The 25,319-nt window shown below is 52.9% G+C and overlaps 1 protein-coding gene across 1 annotated transcript; it reads left to right on the top strand.

The window, feature by feature from the left end:
- Nucleotides 1-12,081: 12,081 nt before the first annotated feature.
- Nucleotides 12,082-20,964, top strand: HAS1 (hyaluronan synthase 1). The gene is made up of 6 exons (XM_028091436.2): nt 12,082-12,232; nt 12,552-12,619; nt 15,397-16,104; nt 17,578-17,803; nt 18,349-18,481; nt 20,269-20,964. Exons 1-6 carry the CDS (start codon nt 12,082-12,084, stop codon nt 20,942-20,944), a joined length of 1,962 nt encoding a protein of 653 aa, XP_027947237.1. The 3' UTR covers nt 20,945-20,964.
- Nucleotides 20,965-25,319: the final 4,355 nt, after the last annotated feature.

Below are 25,319 nucleotides of genomic sequence, written 5' to 3'. Positions count from 1 at the left end.
CTCGACAAGGACACATCAGAATGATGGAGTCAAGAGACTCTTTGGAGTGATTTATAGAGAAATGCAAGATGAGGAAATAAATATAGTGAACGTACACTATTCCTTCAGGATGCTTGCTGTGAAAGAGAGCCAAGAATTTGTTGGAAACTAAAGAAGGACATGGAATCAAAGAATACATTTTCTATAAGATAAGAGGTTCTAGACCATATTGGGGTGCTGAAGGGAATGTTGGAGTAGAGAGAAAATATTGTTGCTACAGGACAAAGGGGAAAAATGAAGGAGGGAAGTTCTTGAGAAAGTGGGTTGGGGGCAAGGTTCAGAAGACAAGTAGAAAGCTAGGTCTTGGAGCGCCTGGGTGGCTCAGCCGTTGAGCGTCTGCCTTCGGCTCAGGTCATGATCCCAGGGTCCTGGGATCAAGCCCCACATCGGGCTCCTTGCTCAGCGGGGAGCCTGCTTCTCCCTCTGCCTCTGCTGCTCCCCCTGCTTGTGCTCTCTCTCTCTCTCCCTCTCTCTCTCTGTCAGGTAAATAAATAAAATCTTAAAAAATAATAATAAAAAAAAAGAAAGCTAGGTCTTGGGCTGGGGTACTTGCTTGTTGGTCATGGAGACAAAAGCAGAGAACAGCAGGGCGAGAGGGGACAGGTAGGTGGATTTGGTGGAGTACAAAGCAAGGGCATCAGCTGTGAGTGGACATGACAGAGGAGGTTCAGAGCTTTAAGGAGAAAGCAGAAAGGCCAAAGTAATTGTTATGGACCATGGGGAAATGAAGGTAATAGAGAAGGAGTAGCCTCCCAGAGCAGTAATGTCTGGTCTCCACATGAAGAGGCTGGTGCTGGATGTTCCATGGGACCCATCAACAGGACTCAGCTCTGCCTCCTCAGAACTGCAACCTTAAACCTTAGGGCAGTCGCCTCCCCTTCTCCAAGCCAGAGTTTCTTGTCATGTGGTGATGATTATGTTTAGCCCGTTCGGAGCTTGCTGAGCTCAGAGGCAAGAAGAGGGGGGATGCAGCACAGGATTGGCTCCGTAGATGGGACTCAGTAAATGGGAGCCACCATGATTTGTACTGGCTGCACATAACAGGCTTCCTGCTCACCCTCCAACCATGGTGGAGTAACAGTTGCACAGTGTCCCTTCCTGTCATTGCAGAATCTTCCTTATTCATTGCTGCTCAAATGATCGCCTTAAAGATTCTTGAGGACAAACAGTCCTCAGGGTGTCTCTGTGGTTATCTGGGGGGTGGGGGAGGGAGGAGAAAGGGAAGGGGAAACACCTACAAGTTACTTCTCAGACTGTAGGGCATCGAAGTTCCATAGAAACATGAGCCACGTATGTAACTTTAAATGGTCTGGTAGGTACTTTGAAAAAGTAGGAAGAAACAAGTGAGGAGAGCCTGGGTGGCTCAGTTGGTGAAGCATCTGGCTTCTGCTCGGGTTGAGATCCCGGGGTCCTGGGATCAAGCTGAGTGGGGCTCCCTGTTCGGTGAAGAGTCTGCTTCTCCCTCTGCCTCTGCCCTACCCCCCACTCATGCACGGGCTCTCTCTCTCTCTCTCTCTCAAATAAATTAAAATATTTAAAAAAAAAAAGAAGAAACAGGTGATGTTAATTTTTACAAAATATTTTACTTAATCTCCCATAGCCAAATAATTGTCATTTCAATAGGTAGTCAATATAAAAATTATTGAGATATTTCACACTATTTTTTAACATTCTAAGTCTTTGAAATCTGATGGGTGCTTTTACTCATACAGCCCATCTCAAATAAGACTAACCATGTTTCGAGGGCTCGAAATACGGGGGGTAAGTGGCTACTGCACTAAATAGCTCAGGTGCAGAGGTGGGATGGCAGAGCAGGAGCAGAAGGAGACCTTGGCTGGAATCTGACAGCCTGAGCTGCTGAGTAAAGCTCTTGGCAAGAGCCCGGCAGGCATGTATTTGCACAGCCCATCTCGCTAACTTTCATCCCCAGCACGTATTTGGATGGTAATTACTACCGTGCTCTTCTTCATCCCCAAGAGTACTGAGCCCACACAATGGATGGAGAAGGGCACCCCATCTCTCTGGTCAGGAGAACCACAGAGACCAGAGTCTGACTTCCTCTAGCACAGAATCCACAAGATATAATGCTTGATGACACATTGTTATCACTCACTGATCCATTTTGCCTGTCTTTGAAAACCAACCAAATATTGTGCCTGACCTCTCACAATGACGGAGGAAAGGGGAGCTCTCATGCCCCTTACGAGAGAGGAGGGCAGGATCTGAGACGGGGAAGTTGCGTCTTGTTGCCCTCAGGCAGAGAGTCAGGGGAGGAAGAAAGTCTTAGCTCATGTCTGTCTGACTGTGAGTCATTGGAGCGGTCTCTCATCAATCAATCATCAACCAGATGTCCATACACCTTTTATTTCTTTGCGTCTTAAAAATTGTGGTAAAATACACATAACATAATATTTACCATTTTTAAGTACATAAGTTAGTGGCATTAAGCACATTCATATTGCACGACCATAACCACTCCCTAGTTGCCGAACTTTCTCATCACCCTAAACAGAAACTCCATACCCATCAAACAGTAATTCCCCCATTCCCCAGCCCCGGCAACCTGAATCTGCTTTCTGACCTAATTTGCCAGTTCTGGACATTTATCTACATGGAATCATATAATATGTGATCTTTTATGTATTGCTTCTTTCTCTTTTCGAGGTACATCCATGTTATAGCAAGTGTCAGTGCTTTGTTCCTTTTTATGGCTGCATAATATTCCACTGTGTGAATGGACCACATTTTGTCTCTCCACCCATCCACTAATGGATATTTGGCTTGTTTCCTTCCACCTTCTGGCTACTGTGAAGAGTGCTAGTATGACCATCTGTGCACGTTTTTGTTAGAGTTCTTGTTTTCTCTGTATACTTTTTGCCCAGTCTTTTCTCTCAGAGGGCAAGGACCTTATCTTCTTTAGCTAAGTGATCTCGCTGGTAGGCGACTTGCATGTTAGCAATTGTGGGAGCATCTGTGATAGTGTGATTTATAATAAAAAATACATATTTGATCTTCACCCGTTTCTGTCATAAAGCTCCCAAATCTCTTGGAATTTCCCATAATGGGAGTAATGAAGGTGTTTGTTGTTAAGTTAATGAGGTGACTTTTGAAAAGCATCTAAGGATGGGGGCCAGTCACCAGAGGAGTCAACTTTCAGTAACCCGCCACCCTTCCGCCATCTCCAGGGAGGGGAGAGGGGCTGGAGATTGAGTTCACTCACTAATGACCAAAGATTTAATCAGTCATGACTATGTAATGAAGCTTCCATTAAAAATCCAAAAGGCTGGGTTTTGGAAGACTTACAGTTTGGGGAACCCAGAATGCTTCCACATGCCACCAGGCTTAGCCCCAAACTCCATGGGGACAGAAACTCCTTTGATTGGGACCTCGCCCTATGTTTCACTTCATCTGGCTGTTGATTCATATCCTTTATTATTTTTTTAAGATTTATTTGAGAGCGAGAGAGCAGAGTGAGTGAGAACACAAGTTGGGGGAGAGGCAGAGGGAGAGGGAGAAGCAGGCTCCCCGCCGAGCAAGGAGCCCAATGCGGGGCTCGATCCCAGAACCCTGGGACCATGACCTGAGCTGAAGGCAGATACTTAACCAACTGAGCCACTGAGGCGCCCCAATTCATATCCTTTAATATTCTTGGTAATAAACTGGTAATCTAATGAGTAAATAGGCTTCCTGAGTTCTGTGAACTACTCTAGCAAATTAATCAAACCCAAGGAGGAGGTTGTGGGAGGCAGGTGACATTTGGACTTGCACCTGGCATCAGAAGGGGGAGGGGGGCAATCCTGTGGGACTGAGCCCCCAACCTGTGGGGTCTGACTCCGTGTAGTGTTGGAATTGCGTCAAACTGTAGGATACCCAGCTGGTGTCAAAGAATTGCTTGGTGGTGTGGGGGGAAACCCCACGTGTTAAAACGAGGTTCAGAATCATCAACTCCTCACTTTCCTCTTCCTTGACCCACTCTTTGTCATGGCAGCCATGCATCCAGCCCCGGAGTCTAAATCTCTAGTGGAGGAACTAGATTGCAAATTTAATTTAATTTTAATGCATTTAAATCTAAATAGCTCCATGTGGCTAGAGGCCACAGGGTTGGCTCTGCAGCTCTAGTATGACTGAGGGTCCCTCTCTCCTTCTCCCACCACACTCTGAGCTCATCAAGGCTCTTCTGAGTCCCGTTTGCCTCTGTGTTCTGGCCACAGAGCCTGACACGTGCAGGCCCCAGGGAATATGAAGGAGTAAGTAGCCTCATAGCCTCATGTCTCCTGTTTGCCTTTGTATTCCCAAATTTCTCTCTGCTTTTGACAAATATATTTGTGAGATAGCTACTGGTATTTTCTGATAACCTTTCAAACCTCAGGGAGACCCGTATGTCCTCAGCGCAGATCACAAATCAACCCTAACGTGCAGGGGCCAGCAGAGGTAGGAGCACGGGGGTGAGGGGCGTGGGTGTTTAGATTCCCAAGAGGCTCTGGCTCAGCCACAGATGGTGCTAACACATCCCTGACTATTTGGAAATACAGAGAAACCCCGGTTCCTGCTACTCAGGCAGCCCCTGATCTACTTCTGCTGCTGGTCCCTCAGCTCTGCTCCTTTAGAAATCATGGAAGATTGAGAAATTTTGCTTCATCAGAAGACAGATCTGTGAAGGGCGGAGAACAGAGAACCTCAGCTCTAGGGCAACTAAGGGAGTGCTGGGGACCCAGACTCCTGGCACCTAGGACTTCATGGCTCTGAGCCTCTGCCTTCCCACCTCTGTTAACAATCCCTCTGCAGAGGATTATCTGCACAAGGAAGAGAGAGAATATTCCTACAACAGGACGCTCCTCTACAGGAAGGAGAATGAGCCAATCGTAACAACGTGCACAACTGTGGATGAATCTCACCGACGTAATGTTGAGCAGAAGAAGCCAGCACCACAGGCGCCTGGGTGGCTCAGTTGGTTGAGCGTCCAACTCCTGATTTCAGCTCAGGTGATGGTCTTGGAGTCTCGGGGTCGTGGTATTGAGCGCTGCATCAGGCTCTGCGCACGCAGCGGGGAGTCTGCTTGAGATTCTCTCTGCTCCTCCTCCCACTCATGTACTCTCTCTCTCTCTCTCTCTCTCTCTCGCCCTCTCTAAATAAATAAAATCTTTAAAAAGAAGAAGAAGCCGCCACTGGGCACAAAAGAGGAGGCACTGTCTGAAATTTTAAAACGGGTCGATTAGACCAAGTCTATTAGAATCAGGACAGTCCCTCTCGTGTGGGGGAGGGTGGGGGGGGGACGGGCACGGGGGGGCCGAGGGGCTGGTGAGATGGTCTCCTTCTTGATCTTGTGACCATTTGTTGATGGTACATTTACGGTAAGTGTAATGTTCTGTATGTATATTATACTTTGGTAAAAAGTTCACTAGAGACAGAAAGAAGGGAGGAGGGAGGTGCAGGGGACAGAGAAGAGAAAGGGCGGAGGGAGCACTTTCCTGGCACAGGAGAGCTGAAGGGTGGGTTCCAGAATTTTCTGCAGCTGCAGCTTTGAGGTGGGTGAGTTGACACAGGGCTCCGTGAAGACAGTGAAGATCATTTCCTACTCTTCCCCACCGCAGCTCATCCACACAGAGGGGTGCGGGGAGAAACACCAGCACCGTTGTTAACATTTAACAGCACACTGCAGTGCGGAAAGCGCATGGACTTCTGATTCCGAACGAGCCGTGTTCACATCCCAGCTCCGCCACTACCTGTGTGACCTTCAACGGGTCACTTACCTTTTTGAACCTCAATTTTCTCTTCTCTAACACCGGATCTATAGTAACCATCTGAAGGAGACCTTTGGTTAGAGCTAATGAATGTGAAGTAGGTGGCCCAGGGTGTGGTGTAGATCATGGCCACCATCAACATTTTGGCTATTTCCACCTGCTGGAGACAGGCCTGCAGCACTGACCACAGAGGGGGGCTCCCGGCATCTGTTCCTCTGACTTCCTCCATCTGGAGCCCCCAGGGCACCCCTTCGTGACCCACCATCTGTGCTGCACGCTGTCCACTCCCCAGACTTTTCCAAGCTCCTTGAAATAGTCTCGAGTAGGCAGGTCTTGGCACCCTCCTCCAGAGCTGAGGAAGCCGGGGCCCAGGGATTGGCTCTGTGGCCAGCACCGTTCCATCCACGCACATCAGTGTGGTCATGGGCTCTCTTCGTCTGCAAGTGGAAGGAGGACACTCAGCCAGGGTAGGACATGACCTGCCGAAAGCCACCAGCCTTGGAACCCAGGAGCAGCTGACTCCAGACCATGGGCTCCTCCCAGACCCTACCGGGCTGACCCCCCCCCCAAGATCATAACTGAGGTGGCCAGGGTCCCCTGTTGCCACCTGAATCATTCATGGAGACCCTCAGTGCTGCTGGTTCGGGAACAGTTAACACGTATCTCACATGGCAGTGTGCCAGGCAGATGCTCTCTCTCCCTGAATCTGAAGGGCTACCCTGTGAGGGACAACTTGAGATACTCCCGTTTCACAGATGAGGAAAGAGAGGCTCAGGGGAATGAAATGACTCCTTGCCAAGAACACACAAGTGACCACCGCCTCCTTGGGGGCCCCAGACTGTCCCTCCGATTCCACAGCCTCGCATCTGTCTTCTGACTCAGTTGTGTTCCTCCCATGGAAGCTCATCAGGCGCTGGTCTGTCTTGGAAGTGGACTCAGGTTCACAGTGGACCGTTTTCGGAAGGAAGTGGTGGAGGCACAGAGCCAAAGCCATGTGAGCAAGAGTAAACTGGGTCTCACAAAATTTTCTGTTGGAGCTCAGAAGAGAGTCCAGCCCCAGGCCTCCTCTTCAGCACCTAGGAGTGCAGATCCCTCCCTCAGACCCAGGACTCCAGCCCCCAGCCCTTCCTCCCTCAGACCCAGGAGTCCAGCCCCCAGCCCCTCCTCCCTCAGACCCAGGAGTCCAGGCCCCCCCCCGGCCCCCTCCTCCCTCAGACCCAGGAGTCCAGCCCCCACCCCCTCCTCCCTCAGACCCAGGGGTCCTGCCCCCAACCCTTCCTCCCTCAGACCCAGGAGTCCCCCACCCCAGCCCCTCCTCCCTCAGACCCGGGAGTCCAGCCCCCAGGCCCCTCCTCCCTCAGACCCAGGAGTCCAGCCCCCAGCCCCCTCCTCCCTCAGACCCGGGAGTCCAGGCCCCCAGCCCCCTCCTCCCTCAGACCGGGGAGTCCAGCCCCCAGGCCCCTCCTCCCTCAGACCGGGGAGTCCAGCCCCCAGGCCCCTCCTCCCTCAGACCCAGGAGTCCAGCCCCCAGCCGTTCCTCCCTCAGTGACCTTCTTTTCTGGCTCTGCTGCCTCCTTGCTGCATCACTCTGGCTAGGAAACTGTTCTCAGGCCTCAGGCTCCCTCTCTGAAAAAGGAGACACTTGCTTTCCTGGGAGAGGATAGAACTCCCAGAAAAAGAAGTCTCCTTCTTCCTCTCCCTCTTTTTGGCTCTTTCTGTTTCTGTTTCCTTCAGGGACATGGACAGGAGCAAAGGAGGAAGCTGGGACGAGGCGTCCCCAGCTGCAGGGACAGGGTTAAGGGAGGACAGGGCCCCCGGAAGCCCCACAACTTCCTCCTGGAGGCCGAAGGTGGACATGCAGTCCCTGCTGCCTCCCTCTCTCCCTCCCTCCCAGAATTTCTGCCGAATCTTGGAGGCCTAGGTGTTTCCCAGAATGCAGGTGTGTGGGAGGAAAGGCCCTGTGGGCTGCCGCCGTCCAGGGCTCCGCTGAGCGCTGGGACCCAAGCCCTCTGAGTTCCTGGAAGTCCACAGGCAGTCTGCTTCCAGATTTGGATCTTTGCCGACCCTGGGGCGCCTTGCCTAGGGTCCCACGTCCCTGGGAGCTCCTAATCCCATGCCTCTCGGGACTGACCACTCAGGGATGGCTCCCCCAGCAACTGGGGAGGTGTGTGGGGAGGGGGTCCCAGCCCTGGGCTCTCTCCCGCCCTCTCCGCCTTCCTCCCTGGCCCTCTCCCCTCCCTCCTCTTCTCTCCTTTTCCTCCTCTTTGTCCTTCCTCTCAGGAGGGCAGCACGGGAGGTGGCAGGTCTGTCTTCCATCGGGCCGTTCATCCGACACGTATTTGTTGAATACCTACTGTGTACCAGGCACGGGTCCAGATCCCAGCGGAACAGAGTCCTGACCAGAACAGGCAAAGAGCACTGCCCGTAGGGAGCTTGTGTTCTAACAAGGGAGATGCACTTGATACAAGAAAGGCAATAAACAGGCAACTTACACTTTATGTAGGAAGGTGAAAAATGCTGTGACAAACAGGAAAGAGCAGGGGGAGGTAAAGGGGAACAGGAGTGGCGGCGGGGGTGGCCAGGTAAGCCAGCCTCCCTCTTCCCTTCTCCCTCCCTCGCTTCCTTCTTTCATTCCTCCATCCTTCCACCCTTCTCTGTTCCTCTCCCCCCCTCCTCCCTCCTCCATGCTCTGTCTCTCCCTATCTACACTCTCCCAAAGCACCTCCTTCCCACCCAGACACATTTGCCTGGAGTCAGGTATTTAACAAAACACCACAACTTCCTCGCCTTACTTCCCCGGGGCCCTTGCTTTCCCTCGTTCCCTAGGAGACAAGTAATCATCGAGAAGGGTACATGCCCGAAATGAGGCAAATGTAGTCAGAAGGAGCTCAGATGAAAGGCTCAGTGAGCTGCCTCGCAGTCTCCTTGCCCCTCGGGGTCCTCAGGGAGCTCTGCTCAACCTTGCTCTGCGCTCCCCCTCTCCTCAAGCCCCACAGCTACTACCTGCGTCCCAGCTCAGACTTGTTCAGAGGAGACCCTGATAGAACCCCGCCACTCAGACACCCCTGCCATAAGTCCCCAGTCTCTCCATCCAGTTCGTCCCTACAGGCACCCAGAGCCGCCCCCCCATCTGCTCCCAGCCCTCCCATAGCGCTCCAGCATCCCCAGGACCAAATCCCAGCCCCTGAATCTGCCAATCAGAACCTGCACGTGGTGAACCCAGCTGTGCATCCCACCCCCACCCCGTGCTTCGCCCCTCATGCTTCTACACATCAACCCACCTGTACTTTGCTGACTGGCCAGGACATTTCTTGCCTTGCATGCCCTTCCTACTCCACTTTCTAACCACCAGTCCCACCCCCACCCTTACCTTGGCTAACTCCTCATCAGTCAGGACTCTGCTCCTCCTGGACATCACCTCCTTCAGGAAGCCCACCCTGATTCTCCCGCCGGTTTGGTGCATCCTTGCACTAGTCTTTGATCCTCTGTTTACACAGCTGTCTCCTTCACAAGATTGGCATCTCCACAAGGGCAGGGCCCGGGTCTGAGTCATCTCTGTGTGCCTGGCATCACCCAGCCGAGAGCCTGGCCCACCAGCGGTGCAGGAGATGTTGCTACAGGGAACAAATGTTCTTTTCCCCTGCCTTTTCTCCATTTCTGCCTTATTTTCTCCCCACTCTTCACCCCTGTCCTCGTTTTCTGTAAACCAAAGCCTGAGGTTTTCTGATGATGATGGAAATCTTGGGAGGGCCACTGTGTACCCAGGGCAGGGAACAGAGATCAGCCTTCACTGGAGTGGAGGGTTCTGGGAGAGATAGGTGTTAGTGAGGGGAGCAAGAGGTGATTCTGCCACTACCTCTTGCCTCCTGTGGGAGTGCCTGGTTTCATCTGTCCTTGTCTTGGCTACTGCCAGCCTTGGTCATCTCTGCCTGCAAGGAATTCTGGGAGACTGGACATGTGAATCTGAGGGAGGAGGGGGCTGGGAGCTTGGACTTTTGGGAGGGAGGAGGGGGCTGGGGATCAGGACTCCTGGGTCTGAGGGAGGAGGGGCTGGGGGGCTGGACCCCTGGGTCTGAGGGAGGAGGGGGCTGGGGGGCTGGACCCCTGGGTCTGAGGGAGGAGGGGGCTGGGGGTCTGGACTCCTGGGTCTGGGGGAGGAGGGGGCTGGGGGGGGGGCTGGACCCCTGGGTCTGAGGGAGGAGGGGGCTGGGGGGCTGGGGGGCTGGACTCCTGGGTCTGAGGGAGGAGGGGCTGGGGGCTGGACTCCTGGGTCTGAGGGAGGAGGGTCTGGGGGCAGGACTCTTGGGTCTGAGGGAGGAGGGGGTTGGGGGGCTGGGGGGCTGGACTGCTGGGTCTGAAGGAAGAGGGAGCTGGGGCCCTGACTCCTGGATCCTGGAAGTGGAAACCATTGGGGCTTAAAGTCCTGGTCCCTCCTTCTTCATCCACACTCTGGTTTTAGAAACATCTGGTTTTATACAGCTGCTCCACCCGGGCAGGGTGGGGTGGGGGCTGGGGAGCCAAATGCCCGGCTTCTGAGTGGAGCCTGGACTGCCCTGGGGTAGAGGAATCTCCCTCCCCTCCTGCTCTGGGCTCAGCTCCCACTGCGGGATCCATCATCCTGACACAGCCAGACACCAGGCGGCAGGCTCCTGGCAACAGCGTCAGAGATGCGGCCCTGCCCTGGTGAGGTGGGCGGGGTGCCTCTCACTTGGGCCCTGAACTGGCCTTCCCCCCCCACCCCCCCACCCCACCCCCCCGACAGCCAGGCTCAGGCAAGTCCCAACCTAGTGATGGCCCCTCACACCCTGCCTCCCCGGGGAAACCCAGGGAATGAGGACTTGGTGTCCTACAGGGGAAAGCTCCAGGACAGTTTGGATGCGATGAAGCAGCAGGAGGGAAAAAGGAGGACTTAGAAACAGAAAACACAGAGAGAAGCAGGGAAGGGGAGAGTCAGAAAAACATATACAGAGATGGAACCTCAGAAGAAGATGCACGGAGATACACACAGACCGATGGCGATAGAGGCAGAGACAGAGAAAAGAGCAGCAACCACTGAGAGGCACAGGGAGAAATAGAGAAAACCAGGGAGATGGGGGAAAAGATACGAATACGGATATTGAGCGAGAAACAGAGAAGATAGGCAAACGCAAAGGAAACAAAGGCGGAGACACACGGGAGAGTGAGAAAGGGAGAGACAGACTCATGGAGTAGGAAAGTCAAGGAGACCGAGAGTCAGAAATGCAGAGACAGACAGACCCAGACCCAGAGGGAAGGAGACAGAAAGGGACAGAGAGAGAAGGAAAAGGGAGCGAGAAAGATAGGGAGGCAGGGAGAGAAACAGGAACACACAGAGCGAACCGGACAGACAGGTGGACAGAGACTCGGAGACAGTAGGAGATGGGCATGTACACCGACAGACGGAGAAACAGAGGCAGCTACAGAGGGAGACAGATGGGCATTATCAGTTCACCCGAAGAGGAACAGGGAGAAAGAATTAGGTAGAATCTTTTGGGTTTTTTTTTTTTTTTATCATGGAAAAAGAAGGGCATGGAAACAATGACATTTATCACTGAGCCTCCTGGTCCTGAGGGGCTGGGGGCTTAGAAGCCGCAGGACCCCGTCTCGTTGGCCTCTAAGCGAGGCCACTGCCACCTCCACTCTGACTCAGGTTCCCGGGGCTCCCTGGGGGCAGCTGACCCACAACTCTGTGAGTTCACCCCGGAGCCCCCGGGAGACAAATCGCAGTGCCCAGCCCCCTCCCCGGGCCCTGGCACACGCGCACAGGCAGACCCACGACCACTCACAGCGCCTTGCGGACAGCGGGCCTCACAGCCGGCGCGCGCGGCCACGCCCACAACCACGCACGTGTGCGCATTTTCTCGTCCCCGGGGCTTCGAGGGGAGCGGCTGGGATGCGGGAGAGGGGGGCAGAGAAACCGGGCAGACAAGAGGAACGACGGAGGGGGTGGGGGGAAGAAAGCGAGGGCGAGGAACGCAGAAATGGAGAGAGAGAAGAGGGGGGATCGAGAGCGGAGAGCCGAGAAGGAGGCCTGGGAGGGCGGGGAAGGGCGAGACGGCGGCCCTGGGAAGGGAGGCCGTCGGGCGCGGGGGTGCGGGCAATGGCGGGAAGCGGGTGGAGCTGCCCGGCTGGTCCGTGACCTCAGAGCCCCTGGCCCAGCTCCTCCCTGACGTCAGCCCTCCACCGCCCCCGCCTGCATCGGTCTTCAAATGACCCCCGGGCTCCCCAGCCACAGCGAGACCCGGGAGCGAGCAGGAGAGGAGCGCCCGCCGGACCCGCAGCGATGACACAGGTGCGCGCGGCCGTGCGGGGACTCTGGCACCTGTGTGACCACGTGGGTGGGTGGGGGGACACCGCGCGCGCTCCTGTGCGTGACGGCGACCGTCGGTGTGGGACAGTGACCCGGTCGGAGCGCTTGGGTTCCATCCCCCTGTGTAGGTGGCCATCCCACCCGTAGTGTATGAGAAGTGACATGCCCTTGCTGATCCCGCTGTAAGCCCGTGTCTGCGTGCGGGGTGCGGGTGGGCGAGGCAGAGCTGTATTTGCTGGACACGTGGGCTGGATTTCTACTTTTATGTGTTCAGTAACTATTCAGTTGAACCAAAGGAAATCGCAGATATCTGGTCCCTTTTGCCCTTTAAAAAATGGCCACTTCATCGGGCTCAACCTTAACTGTTACTATTTTCTGAAGCTCTCTCCCTTTGCTCCCACCCGGACCCACGAGTGGGTGCCTGTGTCTCTGTTGCTCTGTAGGCATCCGTTCCTGGTTTAGCTCCTTCCTGCTCAAGGGTGTGTTCCCAAGTTCACCTGTGTGGCCGTTGGTGAGGGTCTCAGGATCCTTAGTTCTAACAGCAGGTGCCTGGATTATCTTCTAGAATATGAATGTTCTCCTATGTGGGCACATTCTGTGTGTCTCTTGTCATGTGTGCATATATGTGTGGGGCTGTGTGTCCACAGCTGATACAGGTGTGTTTCTGAGTGTTTTAATAATGTAATTATTAATACTGAGTGATTACTAGGCTAAAAGCTCTACCTATAGAAGCTAAAAGCCGTGTCCTATAGAAACATCATGTGAGCCACATACATAATTTAAAATTTTTTAGTAGCCACATTTAAAAGGTAAACTTACTTTCAATAATATAATTTATGTAACCCAATATATCAGGGGTCATCAGATTTTTTCTGTATAAAGCTAGATAGTCAATATTTGAGTTTTTGTGTGTCCTGTGATCTCTACTGCAACTACTCCACTTTGGTGTAGCGTGAAATCAGCCATAGACAATATGTAAACAGATGAGTGTGACTGTATGCCAATCAAAGTTGATTTAAGGATGCTGAAATTCGAATTTCATGTAATTTTCATATGCCACAAAGTATTATGCTTTTGACTTTTTTCACCCATTTAAAAATGTAAAAACTAGGGATGCCCAACTGGCTCAGTTGGTAGAGCATGCAATTTTTTTTTTAAAGACTTTTATTTATGTATTTGACAGAGAAAGAAAGTGCAAGCAGGGGGGAGCAACAGAGGGAGAGGGAGAAGCAGACTCCCTGCTGAGCAGGGAGCCCATGTGGGGCTGGATCCCAGGACCCTGGGATCATGACCTGAACCAAAGGCAGATGCTTAACCAGCTGAACTACCCAGGCACCCCTGAGCATGTGCTTCTTAATTTCGGGGTTGTAAGTTCAAGCTCCACATTGGGTGTAGAGGTTACTTAAAAAATAAAATCTTAAAAAAAAAAAAAAAACCACTAAACTAAAAACTTGTCTTCGCTTGCAGGGTTGTAGTGAAAAGGGTAGCAGGCATCTGGCCTGAGGGCTGTAGGGTGCCAACCCCTGCTATCTCTCAGAAATATCATTTCACGAATAGACGCATTTGCTACAACGTAACATAAAGCTTCAAAACAAGATTTTAAAAACTATCATTTCAGTATGTAACCAATACAAAAATATTAATGAGATATTTTACTCTCTTTTTTTTCAAACTAAGGCTTCAGAATCCAGATGTGTAACACATCTCACACAGATACTGTATTTTCATTGGTGATACCTGATCCGCATTTAGATTTCATAAAATTTACCAATGAAAAAGCAGCTTCCCACACCCTACTCGTTTCAAACATACTTAAAAGCTTTCCAATAATTGAATCCAGTATCAGTTTCTGAAGTTAAATATTTAAATAAAATTAAAAATTCAGTTCCTCTGTCATACTGGCTGTTTTTCAAGGACCGAGTAGCCACATGTGGCTGGTGACGCCTGTTTTGGACGACACAAATCTGTATCCTAATGACTCATTTAACTCATAAAGAAGCCCATGAGATGGGAGCTGGTGACAGAGGAGGCAGTTTAGAGGACGATGGAGCCAGACTGCGTGAATGGCCTTGGGCAAGAGAAATCACTGCCCTGTGCCTCAGTTTCCTTATATGTAATAGGAGCAACAGTATCTATCACACTTGGGCAGTACTTGGCATGTAGAAGGGGCTAAATCCCCATTTTACAAGATGAGAAAACGGAGGCACCCCTCTCTCTGATTCTGAGCTCTTCCCGCAACACGTACTGGGCACTTGGCCCTGTCGGGAACCTGAGCAATGAAGGAGAATGTGGTCTTGCCTTTGGGAAGTCAGAGAAAAGACTCCACCTGTGAGCTTCATGACCTTTGGCAAGCCACTCTCCCTGGCTAATCAGTTCTCAGTTTTGCTATGTGTATGGTGGCAGTAAACATTATCTCCTGCCCCCCCCACCCCCAGCTCTCCTGACCAGTAAAGCCAGTATATAAGCTGGTAGTTCAATGACCGGATTCTTAGGTTCAAATCCTGGCTTCTCTGCTATCCAGGTGTGACCTTGGGCAGGTTGCTGCACCTCTCTCTGACTCAGTTGCCTCGGCTATAAAATGGGGATAATAGTACCTACCTCATAGGACTGTCCTGAGGATTAAAATAAGTTTCTATAAAAGGCTTATGGCAGCACCTGGTACATACCATATTGCATTTTTTTTAAATATTTCTTTATTTGACAGAGAGAGAGAGAGACAGCAAGAGGGAGCACAAGCAGGGGGAGTGGGAGAGGGAGAAGAGGGGAGAAGCAGGCTTCCTGCTGAGCAGGGAGCCCGATGTGGGGGCTCGATCCCAGGCCCCGGGGATCATGACCTGAGCCGAAGGCAGACGCTCAAGGACTGAGCCACCCAGGCACCCCCATATTGCGTTATTTTTAAGATGATGATGATGATGATCTCAACACTAAGAAACCTTTAAATTGTGAGATGAGCGTTTATTTTATGTGCCACCAAGAAGCGGGAGGGGAGGAGATCCCCTGTTAATTAAACTGTGACATTCCCTTGAGTGTAATCCTCATGGATTGAAGAGCTGTTTAAAATGTGGGGGGAAATGTATTAGAATCAATATACTATAATCAGGCATCGAGCTTCACTGTTTGCCACAATCATTTTCATTAGTGAAAATAACTTTGCAGTACCCAGGGGATTTTCTTTACAAAAGGGGGATGTTGTATTGGCTTGGGGGAAAGCAAAAACCCTGGGTGTTCCCTTCACAGAAGAGGACTTCAGGACTCTTTCCCACCGCTCTCCCCTCTCTCTGCTCCCAGCAGGACGTGCCCAAGCCCACCCCGGCCGGCCGCCACTGCTCTGGCCTGGCCCGGCGGGTGCTGACTATCACCTTCGCGCTGCTCATCTTGGGCCTCATGACCTGGGCCTACGCCGCCGGGGTGCCGCTCGCCTCCGATCGCTACGGCCTCCTGGCCTTCGGTCTCTACGGGGCTTTCCTCTCCGCACACCTGGTGGCGCAGAGCCTCTTCGCGTACCTGGAGCACCGGCGGGTGGCGGCGGCGGCGCGGCGGGCGGCGGCGCGCGGGCCCCTGGAGGCGGCGGCGGCGCGCAGCGTGGCGCTGACCATCTCGGCGTACCAGGAGGACCCGGCGTACCTGCGCCAGTGCCTGGCGTCCGCCCGCGCCCTGCAGTACCCGCGCGCGCGGCTGCGCGTCCTCATGGTGGTGGACGGCAACCGCGCCGAGGACCTCTACATGGTGGACATGTTCCGCGAGGTCTTCGCCGACGAGGACCCCGCCACCTACGTGTGGGACGGCAACTACCACCAGCCCTGGGAACCCGCGGCGGCGGGCGCTGCAGGCGCGGGCGCCTACCGGGAGGTGGAGGCCGAGGACCCGGGGCGGCTGGCGGTGGAGGCGCTGGTGAGGACGCACAGGTGCGTGTGCGTGGCGCAGCGCTGGGGCGGCAAGCGCGAGGTCATGTACACGGCCTTCAAGGCCCTCGGCGACTCTGTGGACTACGTGCAGGTGAGTGCAAGGTGCCCGCGCCCCACCGCGCCCCTGACGCTGGGAATCCCTCTTCTCGGATTCTTCCTTCGGTGCAGAGATTGGAATGGACCTCTTTGTCACTCCCTTTTTTATCCAGCCATTCAGTGTAGGGATTCTTTCCGTCGCTCCTTCGTTCTTACGTCCCTCTATCCGTCCATCCAGTGAGGATACCACTCATTTTATTCATCGTGTAGTGATTCATTAATTCCTCCCTTTCTTCATTCATTCATCCTCAAGTTGCATACTCTATACTCTTTCTTTCACTCCTACTCATACATTCTTTTTTTATTGTAGTTGACATCACTCATCCCTTCTTATATCCATCTCTCCAATATGGAGGTCATTCGTTTATTTTGTTCATTCATTTACCTGTTGGATGTAGACTCTTTCCTTCCCTCGTTCACCCATCCATCCATCCATCCATCCATCCATCCATCCATCCAGTCATCCACTCAATCTAAAGATTTATTCATTTATCCATCCATTGTAGAAATCATTGCTTTATTCACCCATTCAATGTAGAGATTTCTTCCTGTCTTCATCCAATGTAGACATTCATTCAGTAATGCACTGCATTAGTTTTCTATTACTGACTAACCGATGACTACAAATTTGGCAGCTCAAAACAAAACACTTATTATCTCCCAGTTTCCATGAATCAGGAGTCTGGGCAAAGCTTAACTGGTTCCTCTGTTCGGGTACCATCAGGCTATAATCATGATGTCAGCTGGAGCTGGGTCCTATCTAAGGCTCAGGGGCCTCTTCCAAGCTAATGTGTTTGTGGGCAGCATTCATGTTCTTGCAGCCATAAAACTTCTTCCAGATCAGCAAGAGAAAGTCTCTGACTTCTAGACCTTCTTTTAAAGGGCTCACCTGATTAGGTCAGACCCACCCAGGAAATCTCAGTAGATTAGGGATCTTTTTTTTTTTAAGATTTTATTTATTTATTTGACAGAGAGAGAGACAGCGAGAGAGGGAACACAAGCAGGGGGAGTGGGAGAGGGAGAAGCAGGCTTCCCGCTGAGCAGGGAGCCCGATGCGGGGCTCGATCCCAGGACCCCGGGATCATGACCTGAGACGAAGGCAGACGCCTAATGACTGAGCCACCCAGGCGCCCCAGGGATCTTAATTACATTGCAAAACGCCTTTACTATTTGTATATAAGGCAATATCATCATGGGAGTTATGTGCCATCTCTTTTGCCATATCCTGTGGGTTAGAAACAAGTTACAGGTCTTGCCCACATGCCAGAGGAGGGTATGATACAAGGTTATGGGTCTTGGGGAGGTCATCTTAAAGTGTGTTTAGACATTGAAAATGACTACAAAATTGAAAGTTATGTTCAGGTTGGGTGCAGAGTGTCCCAGCAGCTCCCCACCCTCTGGTGCCCTCCCCTCAGGCACCAGCTCTGGGCAGGGATTTGGCCTGATCCCGGCCCCTTCCACCCCACAGGTCTGTGACTCGGACACAAGGCTGGACCCCATGGCACTGCTGGAGCTGGTGCGGGTACTGGACGAGGACCCCCGGGTAGGAGCTGTTGGGGGGGACGTGCGGATCCTTAACCCCCTGGACTCCTGGGTCAGCTTCCTAAGCAGCCTGCGGTACTGGGTGGCCTTCAACGTGGAGCGGGCTTGTCAGAGCTACTTCCACTGTGTGTCCTGCATCAGTGGTCCCCTAGGTGAGCAGGGGTAGGACTTGGGAGGGCCATGGGTAGGGTGGAGGGGGCAAGAGGGAGCCAGAACGGGCTGAGGATATGATTGAGATTGGGGACAAAGATGGGGCTGCAGCAGGGATTGGGGAGAGGGATACAGCTGGAAGCTGGAGGGGGGATGGTGGTTGGTGGGGTTGGAGAAAGGGTGTGGATGGGGATGGGGGTGGGGATGGGTTTAGGGAAGGGCACGGGGTGGTTGGTGGGGTTGGAGAAAGGGTGTGGATGGGGATGGGGATGGGGATGGGCTTAGGGAAGGGCACGGGGTGGTTGGTGGGGTTGGAGAAAGGGTGTGGATGGGGATGGGGATGGGGGTGGGCTTAGGGAAGGGCACGGGATGGCACTGGAGTCGAGGAAAGGGTTGGGGCCAAGTTTGGGGTTGGTGAAGGGTTTTTGGATGCAGATGGGTAGAGGATGGGGCCAGAATTGGCGGTGAGTTGGGTTGGGACATAGGATTGGGGACAGTACCGGCCACAGTGGAGGCTGATGGTCCTGTACTCCCCACCCCCACCTAGGCCTGTACAGGAACAGCCTCCTGCAGCAGTTCCTTGAGGCCTGGTACAACCAGAAGTTCCTGGGTACCCACTGCACCTTTGGGGATGACCGGCACCTCACCAACCGCATGCTCAGCATGGGCTATGCGACCAAGTAAGCCGAGGGGATCAGGTAGTTGGGTGTGTGCGGAGGGCAGTGACTCTGTGTGTGTGTGTGTGTGTGTGTGTGTGTGTGTGTGTGTGTGTGTGTGTTGGGAATTCTCCAAACCCAAATTATCGTGCAGGACAGTGGGCTCTACCAAATGAGACATTAAGGGAGAGTGGAAGATACTGGAAGGGGTAGGGGTGGCATTTACATTGATCATGTGGCCCAATGAACTCTACTAAGTGAGGCAAGGTGAGGGTGGGGAATTCCACCTAGAATATACCACATGAGATGGGGCAGGATGGCTCTACCCCGGCAGTGCCGATTACTTCAAGTGAGGTGGGAAGGGAAAGAGAGCGGGATCTAGTGAGAGAGTGAGCAAGAAGGATCAAGTGCTTCAGGAAGAGTTGTAATTCAGTGAGACTCGGGGAGTGTGGGTTCAACCAGGTCGAGTTCAGGGGAAAGAGATTTCTACAAAGCTAGACCCTGTGAAAGGGCCAGAGAGAACTTGGGGTACACCAAGGGAATCCATGCATTCATTCACAAGGCACACATTCATTATAATGTGTTTTTGTTTATTTATTTAAGTAATCTCTATGTGCCCCATGTGGGGCTTGAACTCATAACCCCAAGATCAAGAACAGCATGCTCTTCCTGCAGAGCCAGCCGGGCACCCCTCATTACAATGTTTCAAGCTCTGAGGATGCAGCAGTTAACAAGAGACACAAATTCATGCTTACACCTACTGGGGAGACAGTAACTAAGGAGAACGTGTAGTAGGAGGCTGGATGATGGACGTGCCAGGAAAGGGGGTTAGAGAGTCTGGGAGCAGGGAATGAAATGTTAACTAGGATGCCCTAAGAAGGGCAGGGAGGGAGGCTGGAAACCGTGCAGCTGGAGCCCTAGCAAGGGGGAGAGCGTCAGGGGAGGAGGGCAGAGTGGTGACGGGGTGCACTCAAGAAAGGCTTAGAGGCCACCCAAGAACTTTGAGCGAAGACGAGGGAGCCCTGGGAGGTTCTGGGCAGAGGGGTGAGTGTTGCTGGGATAGGATCCCTCTGGCAGCTGTTTTGAGTACAGGCTGCAGGAGACAAGGGTGGGAGGCGGCGGGGAGGCTACTGAGGGAGCCAGGCGACAGACACAGACACGGGGGAAGGAGCCGGGACGGTGTCAAGTAATACCCGCGGGGATAGAATAGTTTGATGCCTCCTGACAAACCTGACCGTTAGTGGCCCACCTGATGACGTTCCAGAAACGGGATCCTAGCCTTGTGTGGGCTTAGCTGCGAACTGGGTGGGGTTGACTAGGATGTCCGCTGCGGCCACAGCAAGGGGGCCTAATGGGTCCCTTGAGCTCGAACACATGGGCTGCCCTGGGTGGTAGGAACACCGCCTGGCTTGTCCCTCACCATGGGGCCTGCCAATAAGAGTGACCACCAAAGTATTCGTCATAGATTAGTGATAGCATTAGTAATAGGTCAGTAACTGTAAGGATATTAGTAATGGCAGTCGTGGTATTAGTCATCGTGCAAACAGTAGTAGTTGCTAATATTTATTGAGCAAGTACAACATCCTGAGCTCAGCAGTTGGCATGTAGTCCTGATTCAGTGCTCACCCCAGCCGTATAAGGTAGGAATCCTTGTCGATCCCATTTTACTTACGGGAACTAGAGGCCCAGGGAGGTCAGGCAAGCTTGCAGCCCCGTGGCCGGCCCGACGTCAGTGGCCTTTTCCGGCTCCGATCCCTGTCCTGGCCACAGGGAGGGCGGTGCTGATGCCCTGCCTCGTCCCTCCGGCGCAGGTACACCTCCCGGTCCCGCTGCTACTCCGAGACTCCCTCGTCCTTCCTGCGCTGGCTGAGCCAGCAGACGCGCTGGTCCAAGTCCTACTTCCGCGAGTGGCTGTACAACGCGCTCTGGTGGCACCGGCACCACGCGTGGATGACCTACGAGGCGGTGGTCTCCGGGCTCTTCCCCTTCTTCGTGGCGGCCACCGTGCTGCGGCTCTTCTACGCGGGCCGCCCGTGGGCGCTGCTGTGGGTGCTGCTGTGCGTGCAGGGCGTGGCGCTGGCCAAGGCGGCCTTCGCGGCCTGGCTGCGCGGCTGCCCGCGCATGGTGCTGCTCTCGCTCTACGCGCCGCTCTACATGGGCGGCCTCCTGCCCGCCAAGTTCCTGGCGCTGGCCACCATGAACCAGAGTGGCTGGGGCACCTCTGGCCGGCGGAAGCTGGCCGCCAACTACGTCCCCCTGCTGCCGCTGGCCCTCTGGGCTCTGCTGCTGCTGGGAGGCCTGGTCCGCAGCGTGGCGCACGAGGCCCGGGCCGACTGGAGCGGCCCTGCCCGCGCCGCCGAGGCCCACCACCTGGCCGCCGGCGCTGGCGCCTACGTGGGGTACTGGGTGGTCATGCTGACGCTCTACTGGGTGGGCGTGCGGAGGCTCTGCCGGCGGCGGTCGGGTGGCTACCGAGTCCAGGTGTGAGTCCAGGTGTGCGGGCTGCCCGCCCAAGGGACTTCAGGGGAGGCGAGAGGAAACCAGCGGAGGCGGAGGGGGGCGGGGGCGGGAAACAGGAGCCGCGGACTTGCTGGGTGATTCTCTGGGCCTCAGTTTCCCTCCTCTGTGAAGTGAGGGGGTGGACCCAAGATTCTTCAACCTGGACTATTTTGGGGCTGGGACTTCAGGGTCCCTGGGGAGGGTATTTATTGATCAGGGCGTGGATTTTTAGCGGCGGGGGGACAAGGGTCCCCACATGCTGTCCAGGGGCCTGCTTTCTCCTTGTTCTTATTTAATATCCATTTGTACTGTGTGATTAGGATATAATAAAGAATTTTATTTATTTTCTTCCGAGACTCCCCCCCCTTTTTTTTTTGAGAACTGAAGGGCTACATGGTCGAAGGTTGGGGACTCGTGGCTCTGTCTTGGGTACCAGCTGTTCGAACGTAGACAGGCTCCTTCCTCGGGAAACGGATAATAATCCCATGGGTCAGAGTTGGGAGGGTGAAATTTCTCAGCTTCTCATCACTGACACTTACGGAGTTGCCTGCTATGTGGGGACACTCTTAGGTATTGTGGAGGCCCTTTCCCTGGTCCATCCACTTGGCTACTCTCTAAGAAAGGAGTCATACCTTGTCTCCTCAAAACCCTAACACCTCACCCTTAGCTTGCTTCCCATCTCATTGGGAAAACAAAGGTGACAAGAAGAAAACTTTCCGTCCCACCTGCACATCTTTCCACTGATCTTCATCTGTGCCCACACAGGCCACCTTCCCCCATTCCTGAGGGCAAACTGCCTGTTCCAATGCCAGCTCCTTCCACTGGGGCACTGGACCTCATGCCCTCTGGGCTACTCAGAGATCTCACTCCTTCTGTTCTTCCCACATCATCAATTCTTCCCTCCCCACGGGTCTTTCCTATCAGCATCCCAATGTGCTGTCATTCTCCGATTTTTTAAATACATTTTTAAAAGATTTTTATTTACTCATTTGATAGAGTGAGCGCGTGAGAGAGCACCAGCATTGGGAGCGGCAGCGGGAGAGGGAGAAGCAGGCTCTCCGCGGAGCAGGGAGCCTGATGCGGGGCTCGATCCCAGGACCCCGGTATCATGACCTGAGCCGAAGGCAGACACTCAACCAACTGAGCCACCCAGTGCCCCTCACTCTCTGATTTTTAAGACTCCCTGTCTTGACCTATTTCCTCCTGAACTACTGTCTCATTTTTTTTAAGTAATCTCTACCCCCAATGGGGCTCAAACTCATGACCCCAAGATCAAGATCTTCTGCATGCCCTACCGACTGAGTCAGCCAGGCACCTCATCCTGTCTCATTTCTAACAGCAAAACTCCTTGAGAGCTGTTGATATTTGTCTCCAATTTCTCTCCCACAAAGTTCAGCCATGTCAAGTGTGTAATTCAGTGGTTTTTAGTAAGTTTATAGACTTGTGCAACCATTACCATAATCTGATTTTATTTTTTTTTTAAGATTTTATTTATTTATTTGACAGAGACAGAGACAGCGAGAACAGGAACACAAGCAGCGGGAGTGGGCGAGGGAGAAGCAGGCTTCCCACCGAGGAGGGAGCCCGATGCAGGGCTCGATCCCAGGACCCCGGGATCATGACCTGAGCCGAAGGCAGACGCTTAACGACTGAGCCACCCAGGCACCCCCCCCATAATCTGATTTTAGACCATTTTCCTCACCCCCAAAGAGGAACCCCATAACCACTGGCAGTCCCTTTCATTCCTCACCTCGAAACCACCTCGATGCCCTAGGCAACCATAATCTACTCTGTCTCTACAGATTTGCATGTATCACTGGCTCATTCCTTTTTATTGCCAAATAATATTCCATTGTAGGGATGTATCACATTTGGTTTATGCATTTATCAGTTGATGGACATTTGCGATGTTTCCAATTTTTGGCCACTGTGAATAACGCTATGACCATTCACATTCAAGTTTTTGTGTGAACACAGGTTAAATTCTCTGGGAGTGGAGCTGCTGAGTCATACGGTGATCCTGTGTAATTTATTGAGGAAGTGCCAGATGGTTTTCACAGCGCCGGTACCATTTTATATTCCTACCAGCAAAGTAGGAGTATTCCAAATTCCTTACATCCTCACCAACATTTGTTATCAGCTGACTTAAAAAAAAAAAAAAAGATTTTATTTGAGAGAGAGAGCGTGAGTGGGGTGAGGGGTTGAGGGAGAGGGAGAAGCAGACTCCCCGCTAAGCAGGGAGCCCCACGCGGGGCTCAATCGAAGGACCCGGGGATCATGACCTGAGCCGCAGTCAGACACTTAACCAACAGAGCCACCCAGGTGCCCCTCACCTGACTTTTTGATTATAGCCTCCCAGGGGGTGTGAAATGGTATCTCACTGTGGTTTTGAGTTGCATTTCCCTGATGATGAGTGTGGCTTAAACCCATGCCAATCAGATGGCTCCCCGCGCCACCGCTCTATGGAAATGGCTCCGGTCAGGTTCATCAGTGATGTCCACCTTGCTAAAACCAATGGCCAATTCTCAGGCCTTCTCTTTCACCATGTGGCAGCATGTGACCCAGCTGATCACTATGTCCCTGGAAATGCTTTCTTCGCTTGGCTTTCAGAATGCCGCAGCTGCCTTGCTTTCCCCGTTTTCCCTTCTCAGTTCCTCTTCATGGTTCCGACTGCTTACCTGTGGAGGACCCACTTCTGTTATCCGTCTACACTCATTTCTTCTGTGTATCCAGCGGCGTGGCTCTGCATGCCTCATTCACGCTCCATGCCTGGAGAGGGGGCTCTGCAGCTTGTATCTTCAGATCAGACCTCACCCCTAAACTCCCGACTCATGTACCCAACTGCCTCCAAGACACTTCCACTTGGGATACCTCCTCACCAGACCCAACACCGCATCTGTCCTCCTCTCCCTCCTCCTCAATCCCCATGAAACCTGCTCCTCCAACAGCAGTAAACAGAACTCTTGACATTCCAGCTGCTCGTGCCAAAAATGCTAGAACTGCACTCAGCACAACAGTGGCCCCTACCACATAGGACTTTTTTTTTTCTTTCATTCACTCATTCTTTGATGATGTCAATCAGTCCCAAAACCATTTACCAAGTATGTACTGAATTCCACATTTTCCCGGGTTTGCAAATACTGAAATGAGTCAGAGGCAGCCCCTGCCTTCCAGTAGCTCCTAGTCAAGTAAACGAAGAGTGTGATCCGGAGTTATACCCAGGGTGCCCAGACACCTTCCTCTGTGACTTCTGTTTTCATAGATGAGGGACAATTTAAATTATTAAAGCTATAAAAGATGATAAATTTAGCTCTCCTCGGGGGTGCCTGGGCGGCTCAGTCGGTTAAGCCATCTTCCTTCGGCTCGGGTCATGATCCCAGGGTCCTGGGATTGAGTCATACGTCGGGCTCGCTGCTCAGCAGGGAACCTGCTTCTCCCTCTGCCTCTGCTCCCCCCCCCCCCGCTCCCTCCCGCTCTCTCCCTCACTCTCTCTCCAATAAATAAAATCTTAAAAAAAAAATAAAATAAATTTAGCTCCTCAGTGTCACTGGCCACATTTGACCTGCTTCATGGCCACAGGTGGCTGAAGGCCACCACATGGACAGTGCACATCTAGAATGTTCCCGTCATGGCAGAGGGTTCTACTGACATTGCCGCTGCCATGACCATTGACACCTGCCCCTTCTCTTTTTTTCCCCTCACACCCAACATTCTGATCCATCAGCAAACCCCACTGGTTCTACCTTCAGGACGGATCTAGAACCACTGCTCCTCACTGTCACCACTTTGTCCCCGAGCTGCATCTCCTCCCTGGATTAAAGCTGTCCAATTACCACAGCACCTAACGGCAGTTCCCGTTTCCACCCCTGCCCCCTACAGTTTATCCATGCAGTGGCCATGCAACTCAAAATCATATCATGACCCTCCTCGCCTCAAAAACTGCCCATTAACTCTCATCTCAGAGGAAAATCCAGACCTTACAGTGGCCAAGGTCCTGCATGATCTGGTCCCCTCACATTCTCTCTGACCTCACTGCCTACTCTTTCCTAAAGTTCTGCTCCAGATGCCTCCCGGCCACATCCCCAACACTAGGCGCACTCGGGGGCTTTTGCCCCTGCTGTTTTTGCCTTGATCCATGTCTTATTGCACTTAATTTTCTTGTTTATTATCTAACCATCCATTACAATCTAAACTCCATGGGGCGCCTGGGTAGCTCATTCGGTTAAGCATCTGACTCTTGATTTCAGCTCAGGTCATGATGTCAGGGTTGTGAAATCAAGCCCCACGTTGGGCTCCACATTGGGTGTGGAGCCTGCTTAAGATTCTTTCGGTGGCTCAGTTGGTTGGACGACTGCCTTCGGCT

The sequence above is a fragment of the Eumetopias jubatus genome, unplaced genomic scaffold (genome assembly GCF_037043125.1).
Source record: "Eumetopias jubatus isolate StellerSeaLion01/CBP00866 unplaced genomic scaffold, mEumJub1_p1.0 scaffold_10, whole genome shotgun sequence".
Taxonomy (NCBI): Eukaryota; Metazoa; Chordata; class Mammalia; order Carnivora; family Otariidae; genus Eumetopias; species Eumetopias jubatus.
The sequence above is the reverse complement of the archived record's forward strand: the minus strand, read 5'-3'. Positions and strand labels throughout refer to the sequence as shown.